We start from the raw sequence: 23,587 nt of genomic DNA, 5'->3' as shown, positions 1-23,587 counted from the left end.
ATATATATATATATATATATTATATCTAGAAATTTGGAAGTGTATATAACAAAACAATTCATTTTAACCAATTAATCAGCAGAGGAAAAAACTGCTCATTATACAGTTATTAAATTACATAGTTCAGTATATAAAACCAATATCAGCCTTAATCATACATTATTAATTACCTTCCAATATTTCATATTATTCCACAACGAATTAAAGTGGGAACACAAAATTCATAGACACAGAAATCTCACAAGGTTATAGTAAAATATCTCTGGCAGCTTCATAACTGATGATTTCTTTAAAGAATTATGATTTAATGTGATATAATGGAAATCTTCAGAAAATTTAATTTGGCTAAATAAGAAAGATAGAGCTTCCACAAAATTCCCGTGAAGGTGGTACTATTACAAGGGGATTTACTGATCTTTCAGCTGGCTTAATTAAGCAGTAGAAACACCACAATCAGAGAGTTCAAGTTAAATTATACTTAACAAAACTACCTTCATGTCAAAAATATACTGACTGGCTGCAAAGGTCTTCATTCACTTTCAAAAGTAATGATAAATTTTAATAAATTTTGTGTTACTACATATTTGCACAAATGTTCATATTTACAATTTCCATTGATATGCTTTCCATATTTGATTCTGGATTAAGGGAAGTTTTTCTACAAAGAGGAAGAAGTTTCATTCTTACAAGGCATAGGAAATGAGTATCCCAGCAATTCCACAGGGCAGGTTTCCTGAAGAAGGACACTATATAGTCCTCATAAATGTTTACACCCACCCACAAGATTACACAGTGTCATAAACCGCAAGACCATAATATAGTCTTTCATACTTGACTAAGGATCTACAAAGCCTTGATGCAGAAACCAGAAACTTATCCTGTGACGTTTAAAGATGCATAGTTGCCTGAACAAATTTAAAGATAATGATCTAAATTTCTATAGAATATATACATTTCCTCTCTTTTGTCATGACTGTGCAGAGAAACTAATTGAGAAAGATGGTGTGGAGTGGTGTGCTGATGTGCTGGACAAGTTTGTTTTGGCTGAGCAGTCAGTGGAAATTGGAGAGACTGTGGTACGCCGGTATACTCCAGCCTGTCCTTCCCAGAAGTCCATTGTTATTAACATCTATAGTGCTGACTCTGATGATGCGCAAGTAAGAAACTTGGATATATGAAAGATGCAGCTGTATGCATTTTTGTAGGCTTAAATATCTCTGATATATCATGAGAAAGGAATGACCCAACTGAGCTCCTGTCTACGGTGAGAGGAGGAGTAAACATGTCAGTCACATTAGTTAGTGTAACAAGATGAGCCATAATGTATTCTCTAATTACAGATAGTTTTCAGTTTTGAGCTGGAGAGAACTAGAGAATGGCTATTTGAAATCAATGGGAAATTGAAAATATTGATAGAAGAATAAGACCCTTTTTATGTAATAAATTTTTTTTTTCCTAAAGACTACAAATACAACTCAGAATGGAATTATTTAGATGGAAGAGTAACATTTAAATGTTCTTTATACAAATATCGATTTACCTCCTAAATATTTTCATTGTTATTCCAGAATAACTTATAAGCACTGTCTCACATATTAAGGAATTCTGGAGAAGGGGGGGGGGGGTGAGAGTGAGTGAACGAGCGAGCTTGCACACACTTGTGAACCTGATATTTTTAGACTTTGCATTAATAAACAAATTTATATCTAATTTATAATGATGTATACACTATGTAAGTGAAAATATTAACAGTCTTGATGGAAAAGTTACAACATTACCAAGTTTCATAGACTGCTAAAATGAAGAAAGGCATTTCCCAGCAGAGATGGAGTTTCATTTAACATGTCTCTTTTTGTTCATTTTCTAGTACAGCAACCCCTCACTATCTGCAGTTTCACCAACTGCATATTTTAAGTACTTATGGTTTTCCACCTGTGTATAGTTTTGCCAAGTGCAACATTTGCTTCATGTACCTTAAGATATTATATTTAAGCATCCTGTTGCATTATACACTTCTATATGTAATAATACAAATGCCATCGTGAATGCAACAATTTATTTGGTTGTAGTTCTTTGTCTTTTCTTCCTCTACACTACTTGTTTCGGCCATAACTGGCCATCATCAGGTGTATTTTTCACTACGTAGCTGTCACACTGCACACAATCCAAAATCTAAAACACCAGCCTGTCAGTTTTGTTTAAAATCTTGCCAACATATGCGCATCAATTTGATTTTAGAATTCCAATTTAAAATTTAATTTTTCTTAATTTAAAATTCAAAATTTAAAGTTTTAAATCACAGGGATACCTGCTCTGTGTCTACATGTGCTGCAGCGGCTATTTCTTGTTTCCAGCACCGTTCATTTATTGTTCTGTGCAGGCTCCCTGTGTGTGTGTCACTGCTCATCTTTAATACATTTTCAGTNGATGAGCAGCGACACACACACAGGGAGCCTGCACAGAACAATACATGAACGGTGCTGGAAACAAGAAATAGCTGCTGCAGCACATGTAGACACAGAGCAGGTATCCCTGTGATTTAAAACTTTAAATTTTGAATTTTAAATTAAGAAAAATTAAATTTTAAATTGGAATTCTAAAATCAAATTGATGCGCATATGTTGGCAAGATTTTAAACAAAACTGACAGGCTGGTGTTTTAGATTTCGGATTGTGTGCAGTGTGACAGCTACATAGTGAACAATACACCTGATGATGGCCAGTTACGGCCGAAACATGTAGTGTAGAGGAAGAAAAGACAAAGAACTACAACCAAATAAATTGTTGCATTCCTCAAAAAAGTACTGCGATTGTGAAAAAAATTGGGCCCAAATATTTAATTGATTTTAACCAGGCTGTTAAACATACTTTCAACATATGTGTGTATTCTGTTCTAGTTCATCACTGATCAAGGAGTTCATCGCTGTGGAACTCTGAGACTTGACATACCTGATGTGAATGACAACCATAACAGTGATAAATGTCGGGAAATTCATACACGTATGGTGTTTGGGGGAACAGAAGTGACTGCTAGTGCACTTGATATAGCAACAGGACACACAGTGCATGCAGAGATGGACTTTCTTACTATAGCCAGTGATACCGAAATATAAACTTTAGTTATCTGCAGAATTCTGACTGTCTGTTGGTCATGATCCTTATGATGTTCCACAGTTTTGTTCAGGTACAAATTACTGTGTCTATCCTATAGACTTCTTAATCATATGACTAGAACAATTGTTATGGATGTATATGGCAATGGACTCCTGTTTCAAAGGTGTCAGGTTTGAGACTAGTTGGGTTCAGTGAAATTTTTCTTCATACCTTGCCTTTTCTCTCAACTCAAGAACATCTGTGAATGTCTTAAGTGCGGTTTGAAAGATATGTTACGGTTTATGTCTCCTCTGCTGGATCATCGTCTTTAGTGCTCTCCTGTCAGGAATAATTTGAACCCTTTTCTATGACTGCCCACATCCTAAAAACTGATTACTTCAATCTTGCCAGAATGATAGAGGCCAAAAGGGAAGACAGACCATAGAAATAAAAAATAAAAACATATACACAAAAAGTAGTTCAGTGTTAAGTCAAGGGCAGCAAAGATTTCTGGGCACACTTCTAAACAATTCTTCTTTTCGAAAAATCATGGGAATATGTTCTAGACTATATTCATTAATTAATTAAAGCATCAAATACCTTTTTGAGGAAAAGAAGATGTGAAACAGTGTACCTAAATGATCACACGGGACTGAATATCAGGCCTTCTGAACATCAATGTAATAGAAGCTGTTACACCTGTTTAACATATCTGTATATAAAAGAGGCTCTTCTATACAACAGAGAGAGCAGAGCCACAAAATGTTCACTCACAACATGGAGACCATTCATTTAATACTGCTATAAACATTACAAACTTGTGAAGCTGTAACACTAATCTGGAATTTAATTTACTGAAAATTTTGAAATAGCGGAAGCCAATAATGGTTATGAAAAATTAAGGTAAAACTGTGGAGGCCCATAGGGTTGTGAGATGTTGAGGCTCCCACATTTTCTAGACAATCGACTATAGATGGTGGTCAAACTGTTAGCCTTAAATGCCAGCTGCCCTTCATCCCACTGGATGATTCCAGGTACTAATTTCTGTTAGAGGCTGAGTTGCTCCTAGGGCCACAGTGTGACTGGAAAGATTAGGTCAGTTGTAAAATCCAATGACCTCATCAGGAACCTAACCCACAACCTTCTGGCTTGTAGCATAATGCCTCAACCAACTATACTACAGCATGCCTTCTGGCTATGAAAAATTAAATATATTTATTTGCATTTTATACTCCAAATTACCTCCATAATGGTTCCTTCTAAGTTATAAAACACTCTGTTTAACAAATAAATAGTCATGCTCAGATTTTACTTACAGGTACTCATCAATTCATGCAGCAGGTGGGTTCCAAAAAAGTTGTAGAGGGTGAAAATGCATAAATCCAACATAAGACAATATGTTTACTGACTCTTTCCTTATCCTCTCAGGAAATGAATGCAGTAGATGTACAAAAGAGGCTGCACAGCTGAGCCAAATTTTCAGTTCTGTCCTCATGCTCCCCCTCTGCCAGCTGCATAATGCTCTACTCATTTGTCTCCCTGACTCTATTGGCCAGCATGAAATTTGTACTGAAGCAAGTAATATTAATTGAAATCGCTTTAATTACTTAAGCCCACTAAAATAATTTCACACTTTTGGAACTCATTATTTGTCAATAAAAGCTGTATACATATAGTACAACATAATACACACTGTGCCATTGAAATGTTAATACATTAATTTTGAATGTATGGAGAGCCTTGAGAGAAAATTGTATATATAATGGCAGTCAATGTTTATGGTCACAAAGGACATTATTACTCTCAGTGGCTGACAGATGACTTTAATTGTCAGCCTTGATGCTGCATTCAATAACACATGTAGATACATTACATACTTTATGATTATAAATACTTTGAGTGAAACTTAATGAGCTGTTCAACTTTGCAAGTGTTATGTTTCTGGACATTATCCACCATCCTGTTTTTATTTAAAAATACAATGTTTTAGAGATTGGATTCTGTCTCCGTTTTCAGGTAAAATCTATTCAGTTGGACCCAAACAACAAATGAAAACTAGAAAGGTCAGAGATGCCCAGGAGATGAAGCAGTGTGTGTACAACATCCCATGTGATTGTTGTAGATGCTACAACAGAAAAACAAGCAAACCTTTAAAAGTATGCATTAAGGAGCACAAATGTAACCTGACATAGGGTCTGCTTGAAAAATCAAAATTAGCCCAACATCCATATGAAGAAGGTCACAGAATTTGTTGGAATAAAGCTAAGGTGGTACAGTCAGGAACAACATGTCTTTAAATAACAACAAAATGATAGATAATGTCCAGAAACATAATACTTGTATTAATGTACCATCATCACAAACTTTTAGATCCTGTTTTAACTTTCTTTTTTGAGAGGGAGAGAGGGAGGAAGGAAAGAAGGGGGAAGGATTGACTATAGATTGGTCAAATAAAAGGGATAGGAAAGATACTCAGGAGAAAGGAGGAACAGCAATGAAAGTGTGAAAGGTATATAGGAAGGTAAGAAAGGGAGTGAGGAATGATGGAATGAAAAGAATAATTTTTCTGAAGAGACTTAAGATGTGAATGTGCTAGAAAGTCAGATCCAGTTAACACAATAACCTGAGATTCTTAAGTATGTATTATTGTGATCTCATCCTCTGTTCAGAGTTTAAAACCTAGTGTTATAATTAAAATGTAATTCATCTGTAACCAGTAAAAAATGACGAGACTTTCCATTGCATTTGCATGGACATTATACTGGTGTATTACAATAAAGAAACAGTCTGATGCGTTATCAATGAAGATGAGAGATGGCATATGTACAAGTACAGTAAGCACTTAACCTAGATTATATTTTACTGAGGGACATACATACCAAATAAAATTTGCTGATCCTAGTAGCTGCATGGTAAAATGCATCCATCTTCTTCTGGAATCATGGATTTAATTGCCACTCAGGGTTTTAAGGTTTGCTTACACTTTTCTCAATTTCTTCTGATTGCAGAGAATTTGTGATGCTTGTCTAAGGACTCCAATTGCATGTTCAAGAGACCCTCTGCCATAGATACATGTTTAATACACCAAAGCTTAACTCCTGAACATATAAAGCAATCAAACAAAGTGCAAAATATGTGTACAGAGTACCCATAACATAAGCAGATTTTCTGTTGGCTGTTCTGCTGACAAATTATGTGGCTTTTATGAAGAGTTCAGCTTCTGAGTTCACACTTGATTCAGCTACCGGGGTTAGCTGTTCCAGTATTTGATTCCTTCTGTCTCCACACTGCATTTCATTAACTGCCTTAACAAACTTTTCTTTTAAGTCATTGCCATCTGACATGCTCAATCAATTATTGACTACTTTCCAAATCCTTATGTCTTCACACATCCACATTTGATACAACCCATATACAATATAGCTGTTCATGGTAGCTGAGCGGTCTAAGGCATGTAATGTCTTCGATCGCTCAGAAGTCAGGATCATGGTTTCAAATCCCACACGAGGCATGGATTTTTGGTGTGTGTATGCATTTATTCTGTGTTTGTGTTATCCTGTGTTTAGTTAGAGGCCTTGCGACAGGGTGATCACCAGTCGAAGGAGTCCTACCGTCTGTAAAAATGATCAATGATACTGAGAAATCAGCCCTATGCTCCAAAAGTGGGAGTGAAAGAGGAAGAAAAAAATATATATATAATATGCAGGTTCATGCCATATGTCAGGTGGTTAGCACTGATTTCTCACTGTGTAGCCTTAGATTTGATCCCCTAGGAATCCACAACTGGACTCAAACAGGCAAAAGGATTTATATCAGGACCCTCTGCCAAAAGAAGGATGGACATGTTAAAATTAAACAGAGACCAACTAAGATGGGTGGTAGGATTACTTACTGGACACTGCCACCTAAAAGGGCACCTTTTCAAACTGGGACTGACAGATGACCCAACTTGTGAAAGGTGCCTACAAGAAGATGAATCAGCCACACACATCTTATGTGATTTTGAGGCTATATCTCATCTATCACCACCTGGGTCAATTCTTCATGGAACCACGTGACTTTTATGATGCCCCCATAAATAAAGTCCTACATTTAATTCAAAGTGTAGGATTAACAAAGGGTTAATTGAATGGGGAAGCACAATAGATCATTGAAGGTCACAGTGTGAGGGCTGGTTTTTATAGCTCACCCCTCATACTCATACTCATAGATTTGATCCCAGGTGACTTTATCTGATTTATGGCAGACAGTGGCACTGGAGCAGGTTTCCCTGAAGCGTATATTTGGTGCTCCCTTGCTAATTATCATTCTACCATGGCTCCTCACTAGCCTATTACCAATCCCTGAGGTACACGGTAGCCCAGACCAAACAGTTCATTATCACATTCTTTGTCTTTAAACTGGTGGCCTCATCACTGGCCTGGCTCTTGACAGATTACCTATGGTTAATACAGCATTATTAAATAATCCAAGAATCAATTTCCTCCTCATACATTTCTACATCCACAAAAATGTTGCATTAGGACACTCCTATTTAACAGGAGAGTAAAAATATAAGAACTAAATTTCATTTCATTTCCTCAGGGACATGAAAAGGGGAAGGATTATTGTCCATCACTGTCCATATCTGCAGAATACAGTGTAACATGTCAAAATTCCTCCAATATCTGAACACCTAGTTAAAGTTTCAAGTGACAACTCTTCTGACTTGTGTTTTGGTATGTGCCAGGATTCATATCTCAGTTGGTACATAAACTAAGCCTGAGGATTTTTGGGATTTCCTCTGTTCCACAAGGTAAATGTTGGGACAATGCCTCAAATCAGATCATAATCATTCCCTTCTATATGTTTTTCCAATTCAGCATTACTGGTCATCCTACCATTTAACACTTCTGTCTTAGTTATTTAACTTATGTTGAATCACTAAAGTTTAAGTGTTAAATGGCATTTATCGTAGGAGCTAGGACAGCTCAGTTGGTATACTGACAAGCTACAGGCTGGACTGCTGAGGTTCAATTCCCGGCAGGTGCAAGAGATGTTTCTCTACTCCACAGTGCCCAGATGAGCCATGAGGCCCACACAACCTCCGGTCCAGTGGATATTGGGCGCTGATTTCCCGAGGCAAAGCGGCTGGGCTGTGGAGCTAACCACTCTCTTCCACCTACTGTCAAGGTCAAAAATGAAGCTATACCTTCACTCCCTGACACGTGTTCATGGCGTGGTGCTTAATTAAGTACAGGGGCAGCTATACTTCATGCATGCTACATCTCACCCATCACGTATCTCCTGGCCTGAAGATGCAGCCAACAGGTTCCTCAGGAACGCTGGTACCTATGTACCAAATTGCACATCTCCAAAGACCTCAATCTTTGGCTGCTACAGCTGCTTTCCTCGTTCCTGTCACTCCATTCAGTCACTTGCACATATATTTTTTTGTTTGTGTGTTGTATAAATAAATTGATGTTTCGTTAACGTCCTTAAACAATTCAATGTATTTTTAAATGCCTTTGGTATCCTTTATGGGTCCATCGTTTCCTTCGTCTTTGAGCATATAAAAATGATTACCTTAACATCTCAGAGTTCATCGTATTTTATATTCACGTTGGAGTCGATGTAATTTCTTCCACGGTTCGGCTCGGAGGTTGTTCCGGCGCATTTGGTCCGTGTGACATAGCGATGTCAATAGCTTGCTCATGCCTGTGGAGAGTAAAGAAGTGGAAATTTTCTGGAAGACATGCAGAGATATTTCGTGGGTGTTTAATCCCTACACGTGATTATCTGTGCCCCGTTAAATTGCCAAGGCCACGATTAAACAGTTTTGGGCCGACGAGTCAAGTGCATCAGAGAATTATGTCACCAGTTGAATATGCAAAAAAAGTTGCTGCCGTTAAAGCAGTTGATGAGCATGTAAAGGTAATAAAGTTTGCCGAATCATTTTGTCACGTTTCATCTTTAATTGGTATCACGAGATATACTGCAGTTTTTTTTTGCTATATAAGCACATGAAGGAACGTGGTGACGATACGTATAACCTCAAACTGTGTGTGGTGTATTTATTCGGGCTGTGAATGGAACATGAATTATTTTATTTGTGTTCAGTATAATTTTACTGTTTTAATATTAGCATGCTTTATACTAATTATAGCCTACGTCTAAGCGGTCTCACATTTCTACACCTGCATTGCAGAACTGAAATGCAGGCATCAACCGTTTGTTTAACCGAAAAACTGAAATATTTGAGGTTCTCATGGGTGTTAGGTAAAAATTATGGTTTCCTGGATGTGATTTCGTTTGTGGTAGGTAGGTACCAACATTTCGGAGAAACCAGCTGCTTCCTTGTTCAGTGAGGCAGACGAGGAATGCATATAGGATATTGTTGGGAAAGCCAAAAGGAAAGAGACCACTAGGAAGGCCAGGATGTAGGTGGGTGGGCAGTATTAAAATGGGTCATAGAGAGATAGGATGGGATGCATTGGATTGATCTGACTCAGGACAGGGACAAGTGGAGGGCTCTTCTGAACACGGTATTGAACCTTCGGGTTCCATAAAATGCTGGGAAATTCTTGAGTAGCTGCAGATTTGGCATCTTCTCAAGAAGGGCTCAGCTCCATAAGTAAGTAAGTAAGATAATATTTCATAACATGCAAAAAGGATGTGAAATATGTACATTTCCTGAAATTTATACTGTTGTCCTTGATTCATTTTTTGTGATAACACTGCTCATATCATAGCAGACATCAAAGGTTGTCCATAATCAACAATTTAAGCTGTGCCAGAGTGTTTTTCATACTTTTTAAGGAACCACAAAATTTTGTGATCACTGGAAGACTCTTCAGCTGAAGGTTTTACATTTTTCCAGATGTGTTCTCAGGAATTAACTGATGTCAATTAAATTATAGAATAATTGACACCATCCAGTGTGGTTCAATTTGAAGATATTTGTTGCCTTTACGTGTTTCGGTCAGCTGACCATCTTCAGAAGGCATAAGATGAACCTGTTCAGGAACTTCTATTACAATGTTCATCATACATACAAGCAAAAAAGCAAACTCCGTGATTTCAGTCTGCAAGCAAACTGTACCGACTGAGCGACTGCCATTTCTTGGCGAAGTTTAGTGCCAGCTTTTGTAGATAGAGGGTGTCGTGTGGTCAGTGCAACGAATCCCCATGGCCTTTAATTTCGGTTTTCTAGACCGGAGCCACTATTTCCTTGAAATAGCTCCTCAATTATCATCATGAGGTTAATTAGACCCCGTTCCAGACCCAATACTTCTCCGAAAACAATCTGGTAGGGCCGGGATTCAAACCCGGACCTCTGGACCTGTAGCCAGGAACGCTGACCACTAGACCACAGAGGTAGTCTCATCAATCATCATCATACATACATAGAAGTTTTATATAAAAAGTTATTTACAATTATTTGGATTAAAATCTAATTTATGTATAATATTTAAGATCTTGAACCAATATGGTTTGTGTCCTTATGCCTCTTCTGTTAAAATGGAAAGTTGGGGTATTATTTCAAGTCTTCAGAGATTCTTGCAGTGATGCCACCATTTTTTAGCTTGCTGTGGTTCTGTATCATTGTGGTGTATAGTTCTTTCTGTTTTGCTGTGTTTTGAGGCACAATAGTTGTAAATAACATATAAAATTTTTAAGTATGTATTACTAACTTTGTAATAATAGTTCTAGAACAAGTTGATCTTATGCCTTTTCAAGATGATCAGCTGACCGAAACATGTAAAGGCAATAAATATCTACAAATTTAATCACTCTATATGGTGTCAACAATTATTGTATAATTCAGTTTACTAGTGTGATCTACCAGAATGAATAAAATTAAGCTAACTAATGTCAACTTTACTGCTACTGTAATTTCAACTGAACTCTTTGAAATTGGAGATTATAATCAAAATTTAGACTTGTACGCTTGTCTCCATTGTACCTGGCTGAGGTTTTTGGTGTTGCATTGTCCCATGTTTGCTGTTCATTAATTTTTTTTTGTGAGAGTCCTTCCTGTAAGTTTGCCTACTAAAAATGGCCACTACAGCAGCTATCCTTCCTATAAAAATTAGACATGAATGAGACTTGAATGTTAATTAAGCAGATTCTTTGCTAAATTGCTTTCACATTTAAAGTATGTGTGTCTCAACAGAATAACTACGTAATTGGTGTTGGAAGTGGATCTACAATTGTGTATGCTGTTGAGAGGTTAGGTGAGTACTGGAGACTGTAATCATATTTGTAATGTTGATGAAAACTAATATTACAAAATTAAATTAAAATTAATCTTGTATTTATATACAGATTAATATAAAGTTGAGGCTAATTTTATTTTGCAGCACAGAGAGTGAAAGATGAAAACCTTTGTATTGTTTGTGTTCCAACATCATACCAAGCAAGACAGCTCATTGTGGACCACAAGCTTCAGCTGGGAGATCTGAATATATATCCCAAGGTACAGTTGCCCCCACTGCAGTTGGTTATTAGAGCTTATACTGACATTTGAGAACAGAACTCGAAGGAAGATATTTAAATCAAAGAAGCATGAATCAAAGAGGATTGGAGAAACTTACAATTACATAGTGATAAGTGATGAGCATATCTTGTTCTCTTTACCTGCAATTTTGAAGGAAAAGCTGTTCTTGTGCTTAAGTAAGCACTGGATCATGAAGGCATGCGAAGAGAGGGAGCATAGGTCTATGCATTCCTACCCTTGGCACCAGATGGGTAGTCATCTTCATGCACAGGCTGCTTTACCCTGGGTAACTGTTGGAGAGGGGTCTGGGGGGATTGTGCTTCTGACCTGGAGGCAGTAGCAAATAGGTCTGTGCTGCTGCTGACAATCAAACCCGGTTGTCCAGCCACTAGTGGGTGCTGAATAAGTAGATGTATGAGTGCAGACTAAATAGGATAGGTCTGAATGGCAGGCTTTTCTGAATATGCTGATAAACTTTTGGGTTTCATAAGAAACGGAATTTCTTGAACAGCTGATTAATGACAGCTGCCAAAACATTTGGACATTTATTTACCAGGAAATGCAGCGAACTGCCAGTGTACTATTAAAGTGCCGGGCTGGGAGGTAAGCCAGCAGTGGAGTGTCTGGCAGTGGAAGTGTTACACAGCAGATATGGTAAATACTTTCTCTAATAGCAGCACCCCAAAGCTGTTGACAATTTAAGGAATTGAGTTGGAAATTGAACTACTTTTATTCATCAGACATGGAATAACTAACAGGCAGCAAGGGAAGAATAATGCCTGGATGTTCGCTAAAGAGCAGGAATTTCTTTTTGGTGATATACAAGGGCTGTTCAGAAAGTTAAAAGACCGTACAAAACAAGAAATGAGAAAAAAATTGTATATACAGAGAATAAATACATACATACATACATACATACATACATACTTAGGCTACTTCGCAACGTATTCACTGCCAGAATTGAGGCACTTGCTATATCAGGGAATAAGTTTTTGTATGTCTGTGTCAAAGAAGTGAGCTCAGCCATGATTTGTATTGTGAAACACTAAATAACTGTGTAGGGCCATTCAGAACAAAAGGTATCAAATGCTGACATCCGGTGTAGTGTTCCTCCAGGACAGAACCTGTCTGCATACAGCTGCTTGCACTCTAGCAGTGCTGGAGTATTTCAGCTGGGAGTTGTTTGACCACCCTCCTTACAGCTCTGATCTCGCTCCAAGCACCTGTTTGACCTGAAGATCTGGTTGGGACCACAGCAGCTCAGCAATAATGTGTTGATGGAAGGTGTCAAAACATGGCTGAGCTCACAAACAGCAGACTTCTTTGACACAGGCATACAAAAACTTATTCCCCAATATAAGTACCTCAATTCCAGCGGTGACTATGTCGAGAAGTAGCTTAAGTATGAATGAATTTTTTGTATATAACAGCATTTTCTTTCTCATTGCTTCTTTTGTTAACAGCACACTGGAGTTTTTTTTGGTATTGCCGTTGTAAATTGATTTTTAATAGGAGCTAGGATAGCTCAGTCAGTATAGTGATTAGACTGTGTGCTGGAAGACTGGAGTTAAATTCCTGGCAGGTACAAGAGAAATTTCCCTCTTCTCCATAGCAACTAGACCAGCTCTGGGGCCTACTCTTCCTCCTATCTGATGGGTACTGGATGCATTAACCCTGGAGGTAAAAAGTGACAGGGGCATGAAGGTGACGAGTTCCAGCTAGTGCCAGGGTTGAATGGTGCAGCTATACCTCCACTTCCCCATATGCCTTCATGGCCTAATGCTTAATTATATAATTAAATGTTTCATATCACTTACTTGCTGTACCTTATGTGGAGGCAATGAAAGTGACACAGTGTATTTTCATGTTTGAAGCTTGATTGTGCCATTGACGGTGCAGATGAAGTGGATGACAATATGACACTCATCAAGGGAGGAGGAGGATGCCTCACGCAAGAAAAGATTGTAGCATCTTGTGCAAAGCAGCTTATTATTATTGGAGATGAATCGTAAGGCATTCCTGTTAAATAATGGTGCAGTAAGCATAATACGCTACATTTCATAAGTCATGTAGGAGTTATTTAGTCCTGCAGCTGTTTGTACACTTACACAGTTTACTAGTTGAATACCTGATAAGTGGTTTTTCCAAAACTAGGAATCTTTAAGTTTTCACAGTATTTGTATACTGACAACTTTACCAGCTGTCATTTTAATTTTAATATAAGTGAACATGAAGTGGAGGACCCAGACAGATACATTTCAATCCTCCTATTTTACTTTTCATTCCTCTTTGTTTTGTGATGTTTATCCAGCGTTCCTCACACTTCATTTGCCCGCCACACCATGAAACATTTATATAATTACTATTATACTATCATTTTCTGCTGTTCTGCAAATGTCTTCAAAAATATGTCAAGGTTTGTTGCATCGTTGAGAACGATGAAATGAGGTAAATTCAATAAAATCGATACTGAAAGAGGAAATGGAAATATTCAATAAATTTAGAAGGGTATTGACTGGAAAAGAAACTGATCAGTAATGAAAGATTTATCAGGTTGTTAAATTACAAACCAGAGGGCTATGGAGATGCAGGAAGACTGAAAACAGGACACCAAGAATTACCACAAAGACAAGAGGCAAAAGGAGAAAATAATTTGTAAATTTACCTAAATACTTCTCTGTGCGTTGTTTTCTGGTGACCAATTTCTCCTTTTTGTCAGTTGTATACAAACAAATACCTCTGTGAGATGCTGTTGGATCCTCCTCTTTCTCTTCAAGGCTGAAAACATTAATCTTCTGTTTGAAAAGAAAGGCTTGTTTATGTCAGAACTGTATGCAGCGTGGAGTTCTGGGTATAAAGCCTACTTTTTTGTTGCACAGACTTCCAGTCCAGCAAGTCTCATGTTAATGTCACATTTAGGTAATGTAAATTTATAATTCACTGATATGCAATTTAGTGCACAGACTTGTGCACTGATGGTTATTCAATTGAAACGTATTCCGATAAGATTTTTATAATCATTTGCAATTGTAAATATGTCATTATTATTATTATTATTATTATTATTATTATTTCTTTTTGGGGAAACATGTTTCTTACTTACAGCTTCTGCATGCATTAAATTTTTCAGATATAACCTCAAAATTTTGCAATTGGTACATTGTTCATAATTCTTGACTTAAAACAGTATTTCATACAAAATTTATAGGTATGTTTGTGATCTATCTCCATACCAAGTTTCACATGCCTAACTTCAGTGGTCCATTAGTTATGGTCATTAGACTGAAAGCCAAGCTTGGGTTTCATGTAACTGTCATTTTGTTTTTTTATATCCTCCAAAGAGAATTATCGTAATGGGAGTCAACATATTTTTTGAAGATCTATTACCATACATCATTTCAAGACCCTGGATCAAGTGACATGTCTCTCCATACGTAATGGGGCAGTTGCACTAAATGAAAAAGTACAGGACATAACATCCATGCCAGATATTGTGAAAGTCTGTCGTTTCAAAAGTTTAAAGGAAACCACCAACATAAGCACACAGCAGCAGCATCTCATAACTGTCGTATTTTATTTAAGGAAGGGAAGTAGACTAAAATTAGGTGTCACTTTAAGTATGTTCTGTCATGAGGCTTTCATTTGCTCCTTCTAATTAAGATGTAATAATATTTTCTCTATTGCAATTTTCTTATGTCTTTATTTTCAAGAAAAGAATCTCATAAACTTGGTGAAAAATACAAGAAGGGGATTCCAGTAGAGGTCATTCCCATGGCTTACTGCCCTGTGCAGCTGAAAATTGAAGCAATGTATGGAGGCACGGCAGACCTCCGAATGGGAAAGATGAAAGCAGTATGTGGCTTGATGTAATAAGTTCTTAATCGATGCATGTTGTATGAACTATATGACTGGATTTCTGAAAAGCACCTAGGACATGATAACTGAAATTCAAAACATGTGTATGACTGCATTCAGTGATAAGTTTCTGTTAAGATAAATTCAGTATTTCTAAGTGGCACATCTTCTCTGTTGTAGGGACCTCTAGTCACTGATAATGGTAACTTCATTCTGGACTGGAAATTTCCAGCATCAGATTTTGACTGGGCTTCTGTCAACACTGCCATTAAAATGATTCCTGGTATGTGCATTTGTATTTCTTACAGACAGGGAAATCAAACAGTCTGAGACTGACACAATATGAAATCAAAATATGCAACTGGAGGTAATGTATCATATGAAAATTTTGGAAAATATAAATATCCAAAAACAGCTGTAAGAAACAAAACTGAGAGTATTGAGAAGGTAAGAATATACTGGAAATTCTTGATATTGTAATTTGCAGAAACTGTTATCCGTTTTACATTCAAAAACAGCTACACTCAAGATATGTATAGATGCATGCATGCGCACCCACCCACACACACACACACACACACACACAGAGAAATATCTTTACCATTTGTAAGATTTTAGGTTTCACAGTGGTGACTATGAAGAAAGTAGTCTTCTGGGATGTGGTACCATGCAGATATTGCGTTAATTGATGTTTCGGAGGAACAAATCGCCTCCAGGTTAGTACCTGCTTACACTGGTTCCTCGCTCGCGAATTTTCTTCTTTTTTCTTCTACCCTGAAGATTGAGGCGATACGTTCCTCCGAAACGTGGGTTAAGACAATATGTACATGGTGCCACATCCCAGAAGACTGCTTTCTTCATTTTTACCATTTGTTTTATCAAGCACTCTCTCGACTTGAGCTAATAACATATATGTTACAAGCAATGGAAAGTGAAGTATGCAGCAAAGTATTTGGATCAAAGAGTGATGAAGGCAGTGGGCAATCAGGTCTTACACAGGTCATCTGATATTCTGAGAGTAGTGAAATAAAGAAGATTGAAGTGGGCTGGACCTGTAGCATGGATCACACAAGAAAGAAATAAGCAAGAAATGGACACAGTTTTGGTGGGGAAGGTCAAGTAGGAGGTCTGTGAGTAACTTTAACGTGATGTGTGGCTAATTAGGGAAGAACCGAGGTAGTTCTGGACTACTGTGGTCAGGACAGCTGAGATTTTTCTCTTCTTCATCATGTCATGTCCAAAACCAGCTGTGGGTCCTATGGAACATGAAACTGATCATCCATCTCTGTCTAATATGCAGGTTAAGAATGTGTGGAGCTTTACCTTTGCCTTTCGATGTATCTTCATGGCATGGTGCCTAGTACAGAGACACTTTGCTGTATATGTATATAATAAGGGTGGGAGGTGGATGAAGCAGGCTAAGGGCCATGTCTTGTGATTTGTTATATGTGATGTTGAAGCTTCATATATACTACCATATTAGTCTTCATCAGATGAAAAAGTGGAGCATTTGTCTTTCTCTTTGACAGGTGTGGTGGAGACAGGCTTGTTTGTCAACATGGTCACTAAAGTATTTTATGGCACTGCAGATGGAAAAGTGAAGGAACACAAGATATGATTCCTTACCAGGCTTGTTTGTCAACATGGTCACTAAAGTATTTTGTGGCACTGCGGATGGAAAAGTGAAGGAACACAAGATATGATTCCTTATTAGAGACTAGGATTTGTTGGTTGGTGGTACACTGAAATGTGAAGTTATTCTCAATAGTATACCTGTTGTATCTGGTTAATGCTCATATTTTATTTTCCATTGTGACACCTTTCTCATGCACCTCAGTTTCAAGCCACTGGTGCTGTAAATATACTTGTCATTGTTTTTGTGCCATATGTTAATATCCAGCTGCACTGATTTATGCAATTATATGTGTAACAATCCCTTGCCAGCTGCAGGGGTTTCATTCCCGAGGAACGCTGTGGTTAGCAGAATCAGGACCCTATGAGAAATTAAGGTTTAAAGGAACTGTGGTTTTTCTTAACATCCATGAAAGCCTAAGTTTCCTGTTTCTTCAGTACACACAGAAAACGTGCACCACAGTGGTAATCTTGAAGCCATAAAACTGCTTTCAGATGCCATTACAGTCTTGCCTCCAGGAAGTGTGAATGTCCTTGTGCATATGCTGCACACTTTTTTATGCTTATATATCATACAAATTAAAATCTTTATATATTTAATGCCAGATAATGTTAGAAAAACTGAGTACAAGTAGAAAACTGCAGATAATTGAAGTTACAATTGGTAATAGGTTGATGTATTTGAAAAGCTCATGACAAAACTTCAGAAACAGTTTTTCTCAACAAGGTGGAACACAGTATAGACTTATAGATATCTCATAAGATTTGAGGGTTTCTTTATAGATTTCTTATTACAGTTTTTGTACACTTATATGAAATAACTGTGAATTTATTGACACCTGTTGAAAAGTTACTTGGAAATGTAGAAAACAGAAATATAGGTTTAGTCTTTAAAGTTTGGTAGATAATAGGCATGTGTGAGACTCCCTCTTTCTTTTCAAGGTATCAGGGTCAGAATTATAAAAATCAGCAAATATCATCTGAAAGCATCTTACAAAATCACTTTCATGTCTACTTTGTAAGAGGACACTACATAATGATTAAGTAAAATTGTCATTGTCTTTCAGAAAGTCTAAAGATGGTGCATCATACTTCTTGCAGACACCATTATGAAAGAAAAGTCCTGAGTATTAACAAAGTCTCCAGTGTGGTGCTCCTAAGGATCACGGTCCATAGCGTGCAGAACTTAACAACCATCTTCCTGAAACCCGTAACATATTTGTATCTGTAAATAATGTTGTCATATATTGCCTTACAATGCGGAAACTCCCATAAAAGGGTGTCTGTTGTGAGTTAATGTTAAAGAAAGAACAGTTTATGTGTTGTATCTGTTAATTTGTTGTAAATATAACATACTTTTCTTCATGTTATTGTGCCTTCAGCAAAGCAGTTGTTGCTATGACCGCCTAGTGGCTGGAGCTACTGGCAGCTACTGCTCTAAAATTTTGTTTCTATGAGGGTTGTACTGAAAGACATGAGCAACAGTTTTTTGTAAAGTAACACATTTCATTATTGACAAACCAAATACCCCACCTCAATCTACAGACCTCTCTATATTTTTCCACATAATCACCACTTCTTTGTACACATTTCTCCCAGCATTCTGGGAGTTTGAAAGTTCCCCTTCTGTAAAATTCCGTTCCAGCCATTCGAAGACACTGATGCACTGCTTTCTGAATTGCCTCCCTTGTCTCAAAACATTGTCTACACAGCCGATCCTTCATAAATCCGAAAAGATGGTAGTCGGAGGGTGCCAGATCAGGGCTATAGGAGGCGTGTGGAAGAACTTCCCACCCCATCATTGCAATTGCTTCCAATGTGAGGCGAGCGGTGTGGGGGTGAGCGTTGTCATGCAGGATGATGATGTTTCATCCTGGACATTTATCACACAATGTACGATGGAGCTTGTGCAGCGTCCTGACATAATGGGCAGCATTGATGGTTTGCCCAGGTTCCAGGAATTCAGCCAGAATAAACCCCTCTGCATCCCAGAAGACTGTGCCCATCACCTTTGCAGGTGATGGCACTGTCTTTGCCTTCTTTTTTGATGGAGAATGCAAATGGTGTAATTCTATGCTCTGGCTGTTTTGTTTCAGGTTCGAAATGGTGAAACCAGCTCTTGTCACCTGTCACAATACAGAGCAAGAAATTATCGCCTTTGTATTGATATCTCTGCAGCAGTTCTGAGGTGATGGCTTTTTGCTGACCTTCATGGGCTTTGGTCAATAACCGCGGGACCCAACGAGCACAAACTTTCCTATAGCCCAAGCTTTCAACCATCTCCTGTACTGTACTGTGCCCTATTCCAAGTTTTCTGGCTATTGTGTCCACAGTCACATGCCTGTCGTCTTGAATGATCTCATCCAATCTTTCCTTGTTGCGTTCAGTTGAGGCTGTTTGAGGATGACCACTCCGAGGCTCATCTTCGATGCTGGTGTTCCCATCTTTAAAATGTTTCACCCATCTTTGAACACTGCTCGCACCCATGCACACACACTTCCATAAGCACGCTGGCGAAACGACATATCGTTGTTGGCCAATTTGTTAGGAGTGATACTGGTCACGTGATGCAAGCTATTGCCGTCACAACACACTCAAGGTTAACACAACAGCTGGTGCCACCTACCACCATACTCTCTTTCATCTGCTGTTCCCAGGTTGCATGCAAAAAAAAGTTGCTCATGACTTTCTGTACGACCTACATACTTTGAAGTAATTTTATATACTCTGTGCTGTTTTAAGAGACATTAGTATTTATTTAGGTGTCAAGCATGGAATCTTAAGTTTCAGTATTTATCCTGTACTGTAATTAATACACAAGATTGAGGATGGTTTTCAAAATAACTATCAGTCATCTTAATATGTGTGATGGATTCATGTGTATGAATACACGATTTTTAGTTGACACAGTGTCATTTGCTTTGAAAGCATAAAGTAGGGTTTTATGTCTTACCCTATCATTCACTGGACCTTAATTTCTGAAATACAGTCTTTAACAGTTTTCCTTTTGGTATGGATACAGTATAAGTTCCTGTTAACTGTTGAGGCCAGCTAGCTGAGGAGATAATACTGCAGATTTGAAAATCAGATACTCCAGGCTTGATCCTATATGTTTTGTCCCCCTCCTGCTCCTCTGCCTCCATTTTCTTTCTCTGTCAGAAGCACTTATCACATATTTCTAGTAGTTGTAATATGTTCATGCAATATAAATTTACAAGTGAGATATACAAATTTATTGAATATTATTTTGTACAGTGTAACTAAGAAGAAAATAGCCATACAGTTGATGAATAAAGGCCCTTAGGGATGGCATAAAAATTTTCTTTCCTAGGGGAACATTAAGAGAACGTACGTCATTTGGGGTAAAAAATTGGAGCATTTTCTGTATTTGACATTATATGGAAAGAGAATTACATGGCAGCATTTACAGGCTCAACAATTTAGAACAGATAGTGCATAATGGACTTAAAACAGATAAAAAAATTATTTTTTGTGGTTTATTTTACACTGCTGCGAGCATCTCACACTATGGTGTTGAATGTTAGGATGACTGGCAAGAAATGAATTTGAGAAGATTTAGAAACACGTGTTTTCGCGTAATTGAGATACTATCCCAGTATTTTCCTGGAGGGACAGAGGAGGTTTTGTAGGATTCGAGGTTCTTACAGTAGTGGTTATGAAGAACTCTGTCTTCCGGGATGTAAGGCCATGTAGTCCATTGAAAGTCAGCCGATGTTTTGGAGGAACATATCTCCTCCATTTTCTTGGTTTGCTTGCCATCTTCTTTCATGCTGGTTTCGTGCTTGGCTTATCCTTTGACCCTGAAGATGGGGGCAGCGTGTTCCTCCTAAATGTCGGTTGACTTTCAACAGACTGCACATTGTTGTATCCCAGAAGATAGGATTGTTCACTAATGACTTGCCAGGGTAGTCTGATGTTCCAGCTCTGAGATTTAATACAAGTCTAGAACTGTTCTTCTACACCTGCCTGCTTGCAGAAAAGTGGTACATTTAAACCAACATACCAAGGAAATTCCCAGTAAAAGAATCGAGTAATTATCTAATGAGGAAGTAATGGTTTACAGCATTGATGATGCACCCTTGTTCAGGTTTCAGGCTGACAATATAGCTAAAAGCTTGTACAGTAACTGGCAGACATTGATTCATTCATTCATCAGTAATCTGTCAGACAACAGATCCACAGTCTCTTCCAAAACAGTTCCTCCACTTAATGCGATCTAGAGCTTTCTCCTTCAAATGAGAATATCCTCTTCTGTCCCCAAGGTCATCCAGCATCTTCTTACATCTTCATCCTCATCTTCTGGTCACTTCTATCCGCCCCTCTACCTTTCCTTCAGTAACTTCTTTTAGAAGGCAGTTACTGCGTAAGACATGACCAATCCAATTAGCCTTCCGTTTTCTTATTTCGTGAAGGATATTCCTCTGCTCACTGACTAAAAATAACACAACTTCATTTCTCACATAATCGGTCCAACTGATCTTCTCCATCCTTCTCCAACACCACATTTCGAAACTTTCCAGGTGTTTCTGATCTACTGCCCTAAGTGTCCATGTTTCAGCCCCATACAGAGCTATGCTCCAAATGTAGCATTTCACTAGTTTCTTTCTCAAATTTAAGTCCAATTTGCTGGTAAAAAGATTCTTCTTCTTGCTAAATGCAGCTTTTGCCATGGCAGTCCTAGAGACATTGATTACAGGTTTAAAATTTGGTGGATTTTTTACTTCCAAATAAAATTAATATTAGATGAGAGGATAATATTAAAATTGATCCTAAAACAGTATGTGCGATGATGTGTGCTGGGTTTGTTTGGCTCAGGATAGGGTCCAGTGGGTAGCGTTTGTAAACCTTTTGTGTTCGTAAGAGGGAGTGAATTTCTTGACTGTGATCTTCTCATTTGAAATTAAGATTATTTTCTCTCCTCGAGACTCACATATGCCTATTGGAAATAAAAATATCTTGTCCTGATGTGGCATAGTTATAGTATGTAAGTTTAAAAATATATATGCTTTTTCATGTGTGTGTGATTTCTTTGTTTGCAGTGTCTGAAGCAGGGTATGTGTTTTAGATCAGTAAATGTTTTTATACAGTATCACTTTAGTGAGAAATCTGTTAAACATTTCTTCTTATTATTTTTGTCCCATGTGTAATAAATGTGCATTATTTTTATAGTGAAACAGTGATTTATTAGCATTATTATTTTATAGGGTATGAAGTACTCAAAAGTTGCCAATATGAACTGTGTTTAATTTGTATTGTGGGATATTTGAAACAACTGCCATTGTTGACCAAAAAGATTAGCTCATGAATGCAAAGGCAATATACAGTGAACTCCCAATCTAGTGTACCAGCATTTATTGAAGTACCATATTTAGCAATTTGTTTGTCTGGTCCCAGTATAATCAGTCTGTATATATTCTTTGAGCCAGGATAGCTCAGTCATTATAGCGACTGGCTATGGACTGGATGACTGAGGTGTTGGAGTTAAGGTCCAGTAGGGTCAAGAATTTTCTCTCCTCCATGTCGTCCAGACTGGCTCTGGTTTCCAGCCAACCACCTATCGAATGGGTACTGGGGGCTCTTTCCCGGGGGTAAAGCAGCTGGGCCATGAAGGTGACCACTCACCTCCAATTAGTGCCGAGATCAAGAAGATGTGGATCTATACATCCACTCCCCCATATGCCTTCANATCCAATTCAGGAATCATTATTTCATCGCCACTATCATCATCAGAAAAATCTCGTTCACAACATTTTCCAGCTGGTCTGTAGGAAAACGAAGACACTTGCTGCAAGAAGCTATGGTGAAACTGAATGAATGTGAAATATTTTCTGACCTTTACCTTCTCAGAGGGTTCTGACAGTAATATAGACCCCCACAAAGTTTACAAGGGTTCTTTACAAACATGCACAAAAACTATCATAAATATGTCTTTGGTTGATGAGTGCCAAGAGAGCAAAGAAGGGACGAGATTGTCAAAGCGTTAAAACACGCCAACGCCAGGGAACGGCTGGCATCGTCCGGGCGTTAAAACACGCCCGCGCCAGTCAAAGAGTTAATTAGTTAAGCATAGGGACAACTATAGCTTATGTATATTATTTTTCTGCAGCAGTGCATTTCAATTTAGTAAATAACTCACATTTAATGTAAGCAATTTTCAGCATTTCAGAACATTTACCACAGTTTAATGTGATCATGGCTGAAACAACAGTCGACATTCATGTTCTCTCTCTGCCAGAAATTTTTTGTTTTATATCGTATTTATTTGGTGTCATTAATTATTTAGTAATTATAGCATAATATGGTAGGATGATTGATGAATGGTGAATTGGAAAGGATCTGGAATAATGCGGTCATGGTTTAGTCAGGGCACTATCCTGGCATGTTCCTAGAAGGAATGATGAAAACCATGAAGGTCCTGTTGGAATGACTGTTGTCATAGCTGAGATTCAAACAGAGCACCTACCAAGTAAAAGTCTAGAGTGTTAATGTTACATGCTTGGTCAGAATT

General features: G+C 37.8%; 2 protein-coding genes and 1 long non-coding RNA gene across 7 annotated transcripts in view; 2 read left to right on the top strand and 1 right to left on the bottom strand.

Annotated features, from left to right (window-relative positions):
* LOC111874522 (heat shock 70 kDa protein 12A) overlaps positions 1 to 5,947 on the top strand; it is a 51,403-nt gene extending 45,456 nt beyond the window's left edge. For 2 of the 3 annotated variants that reach the window (XM_033755475.1, XM_023870091.2), the window contains exons 13-14: positions 982 to 1,157; positions 2,897 to 4,191. In XM_033755475.1, coding sequence (XP_033611366.1) covers positions 982 to 1,157; positions 2,897 to 3,112 — 392 coding nt within the window. In that variant the 3' untranslated portion in view covers positions 3,113 to 4,191. Of the gene's footprint in view, positions 1 to 981; positions 1,158 to 2,896; positions 4,192 to 5,108 lie in introns of those variants that run through there. The other variant, XR_004514113.1, reaches the window with a different exon arrangement.
* LOC117283097 overlaps positions 1 to 6,656 on the bottom strand; it is a 16,857-nt gene extending 10,201 nt beyond the window's left edge. Inside the window, exons 1-2 of the long non-coding RNA XR_004514114.1 lie at positions 5,972 to 6,656; positions 4,409 to 4,661 (exon numbers count right to left, since the gene is read on the bottom strand). This is a non-coding gene — a long non-coding RNA (uncharacterized LOC117283097). The remainder of the gene's footprint in view (positions 1 to 4,408; positions 4,662 to 5,971) is intronic.
* Positions 6,657 to 8,025: 1,369 nt separating this feature from the next.
* On the top strand, positions 8,026 to 18,571 carry LOC111874521 (ribose-5-phosphate isomerase). 3 transcript variants are annotated; one of them, XM_033755476.1, is made up of 8 exons: positions 8,459 to 9,005; positions 11,248 to 11,308; positions 11,435 to 11,550; positions 13,446 to 13,579; positions 15,282 to 15,423; positions 15,607 to 15,709; positions 16,956 to 17,047; positions 17,133 to 18,218. In XM_033755476.1, the coding sequence occupies exons 1-7, from the start codon at positions 8,769 to 8,771 to the stop codon at positions 17,042 to 17,044; spliced, it is 882 nt and encodes a 293-aa protein (XP_033611367.1). In that variant the 5' UTR covers positions 8,459 to 8,768; the 3' UTR covers positions 17,045 to 17,047; positions 17,133 to 18,218. The 3 variants fall into 3 exon arrangements, with proteins under 3 accessions (XP_023725857.1, XP_033611367.1, XP_023725858.1); XM_023870089.2 differs by lacking the exon at positions 16,956 to 17,047 and having other exon boundaries at positions 8,026 to 9,005; positions 18,126 to 18,571; XM_023870090.2 differs by having other exon boundaries at positions 8,473 to 9,005; positions 16,956 to 18,218.
* The last annotated feature ends 5,016 nt before the right edge of the window (positions 18,572 to 23,587 follow it).

Source organism: Cryptotermes secundus, unplaced genomic scaffold (assembly GCF_002891405.2).
Source record: "Cryptotermes secundus unplaced genomic scaffold, Csec_1.0 scaffold629, whole genome shotgun sequence".
Lineage (NCBI taxonomy): Eukaryota > Metazoa > Arthropoda > Insecta > Blattodea > Kalotermitidae > Cryptotermes > Cryptotermes secundus.
Note: the sequence above shows the minus strand (reverse complement) of the source record. Positions and strands in the feature narration are given on the sequence as shown.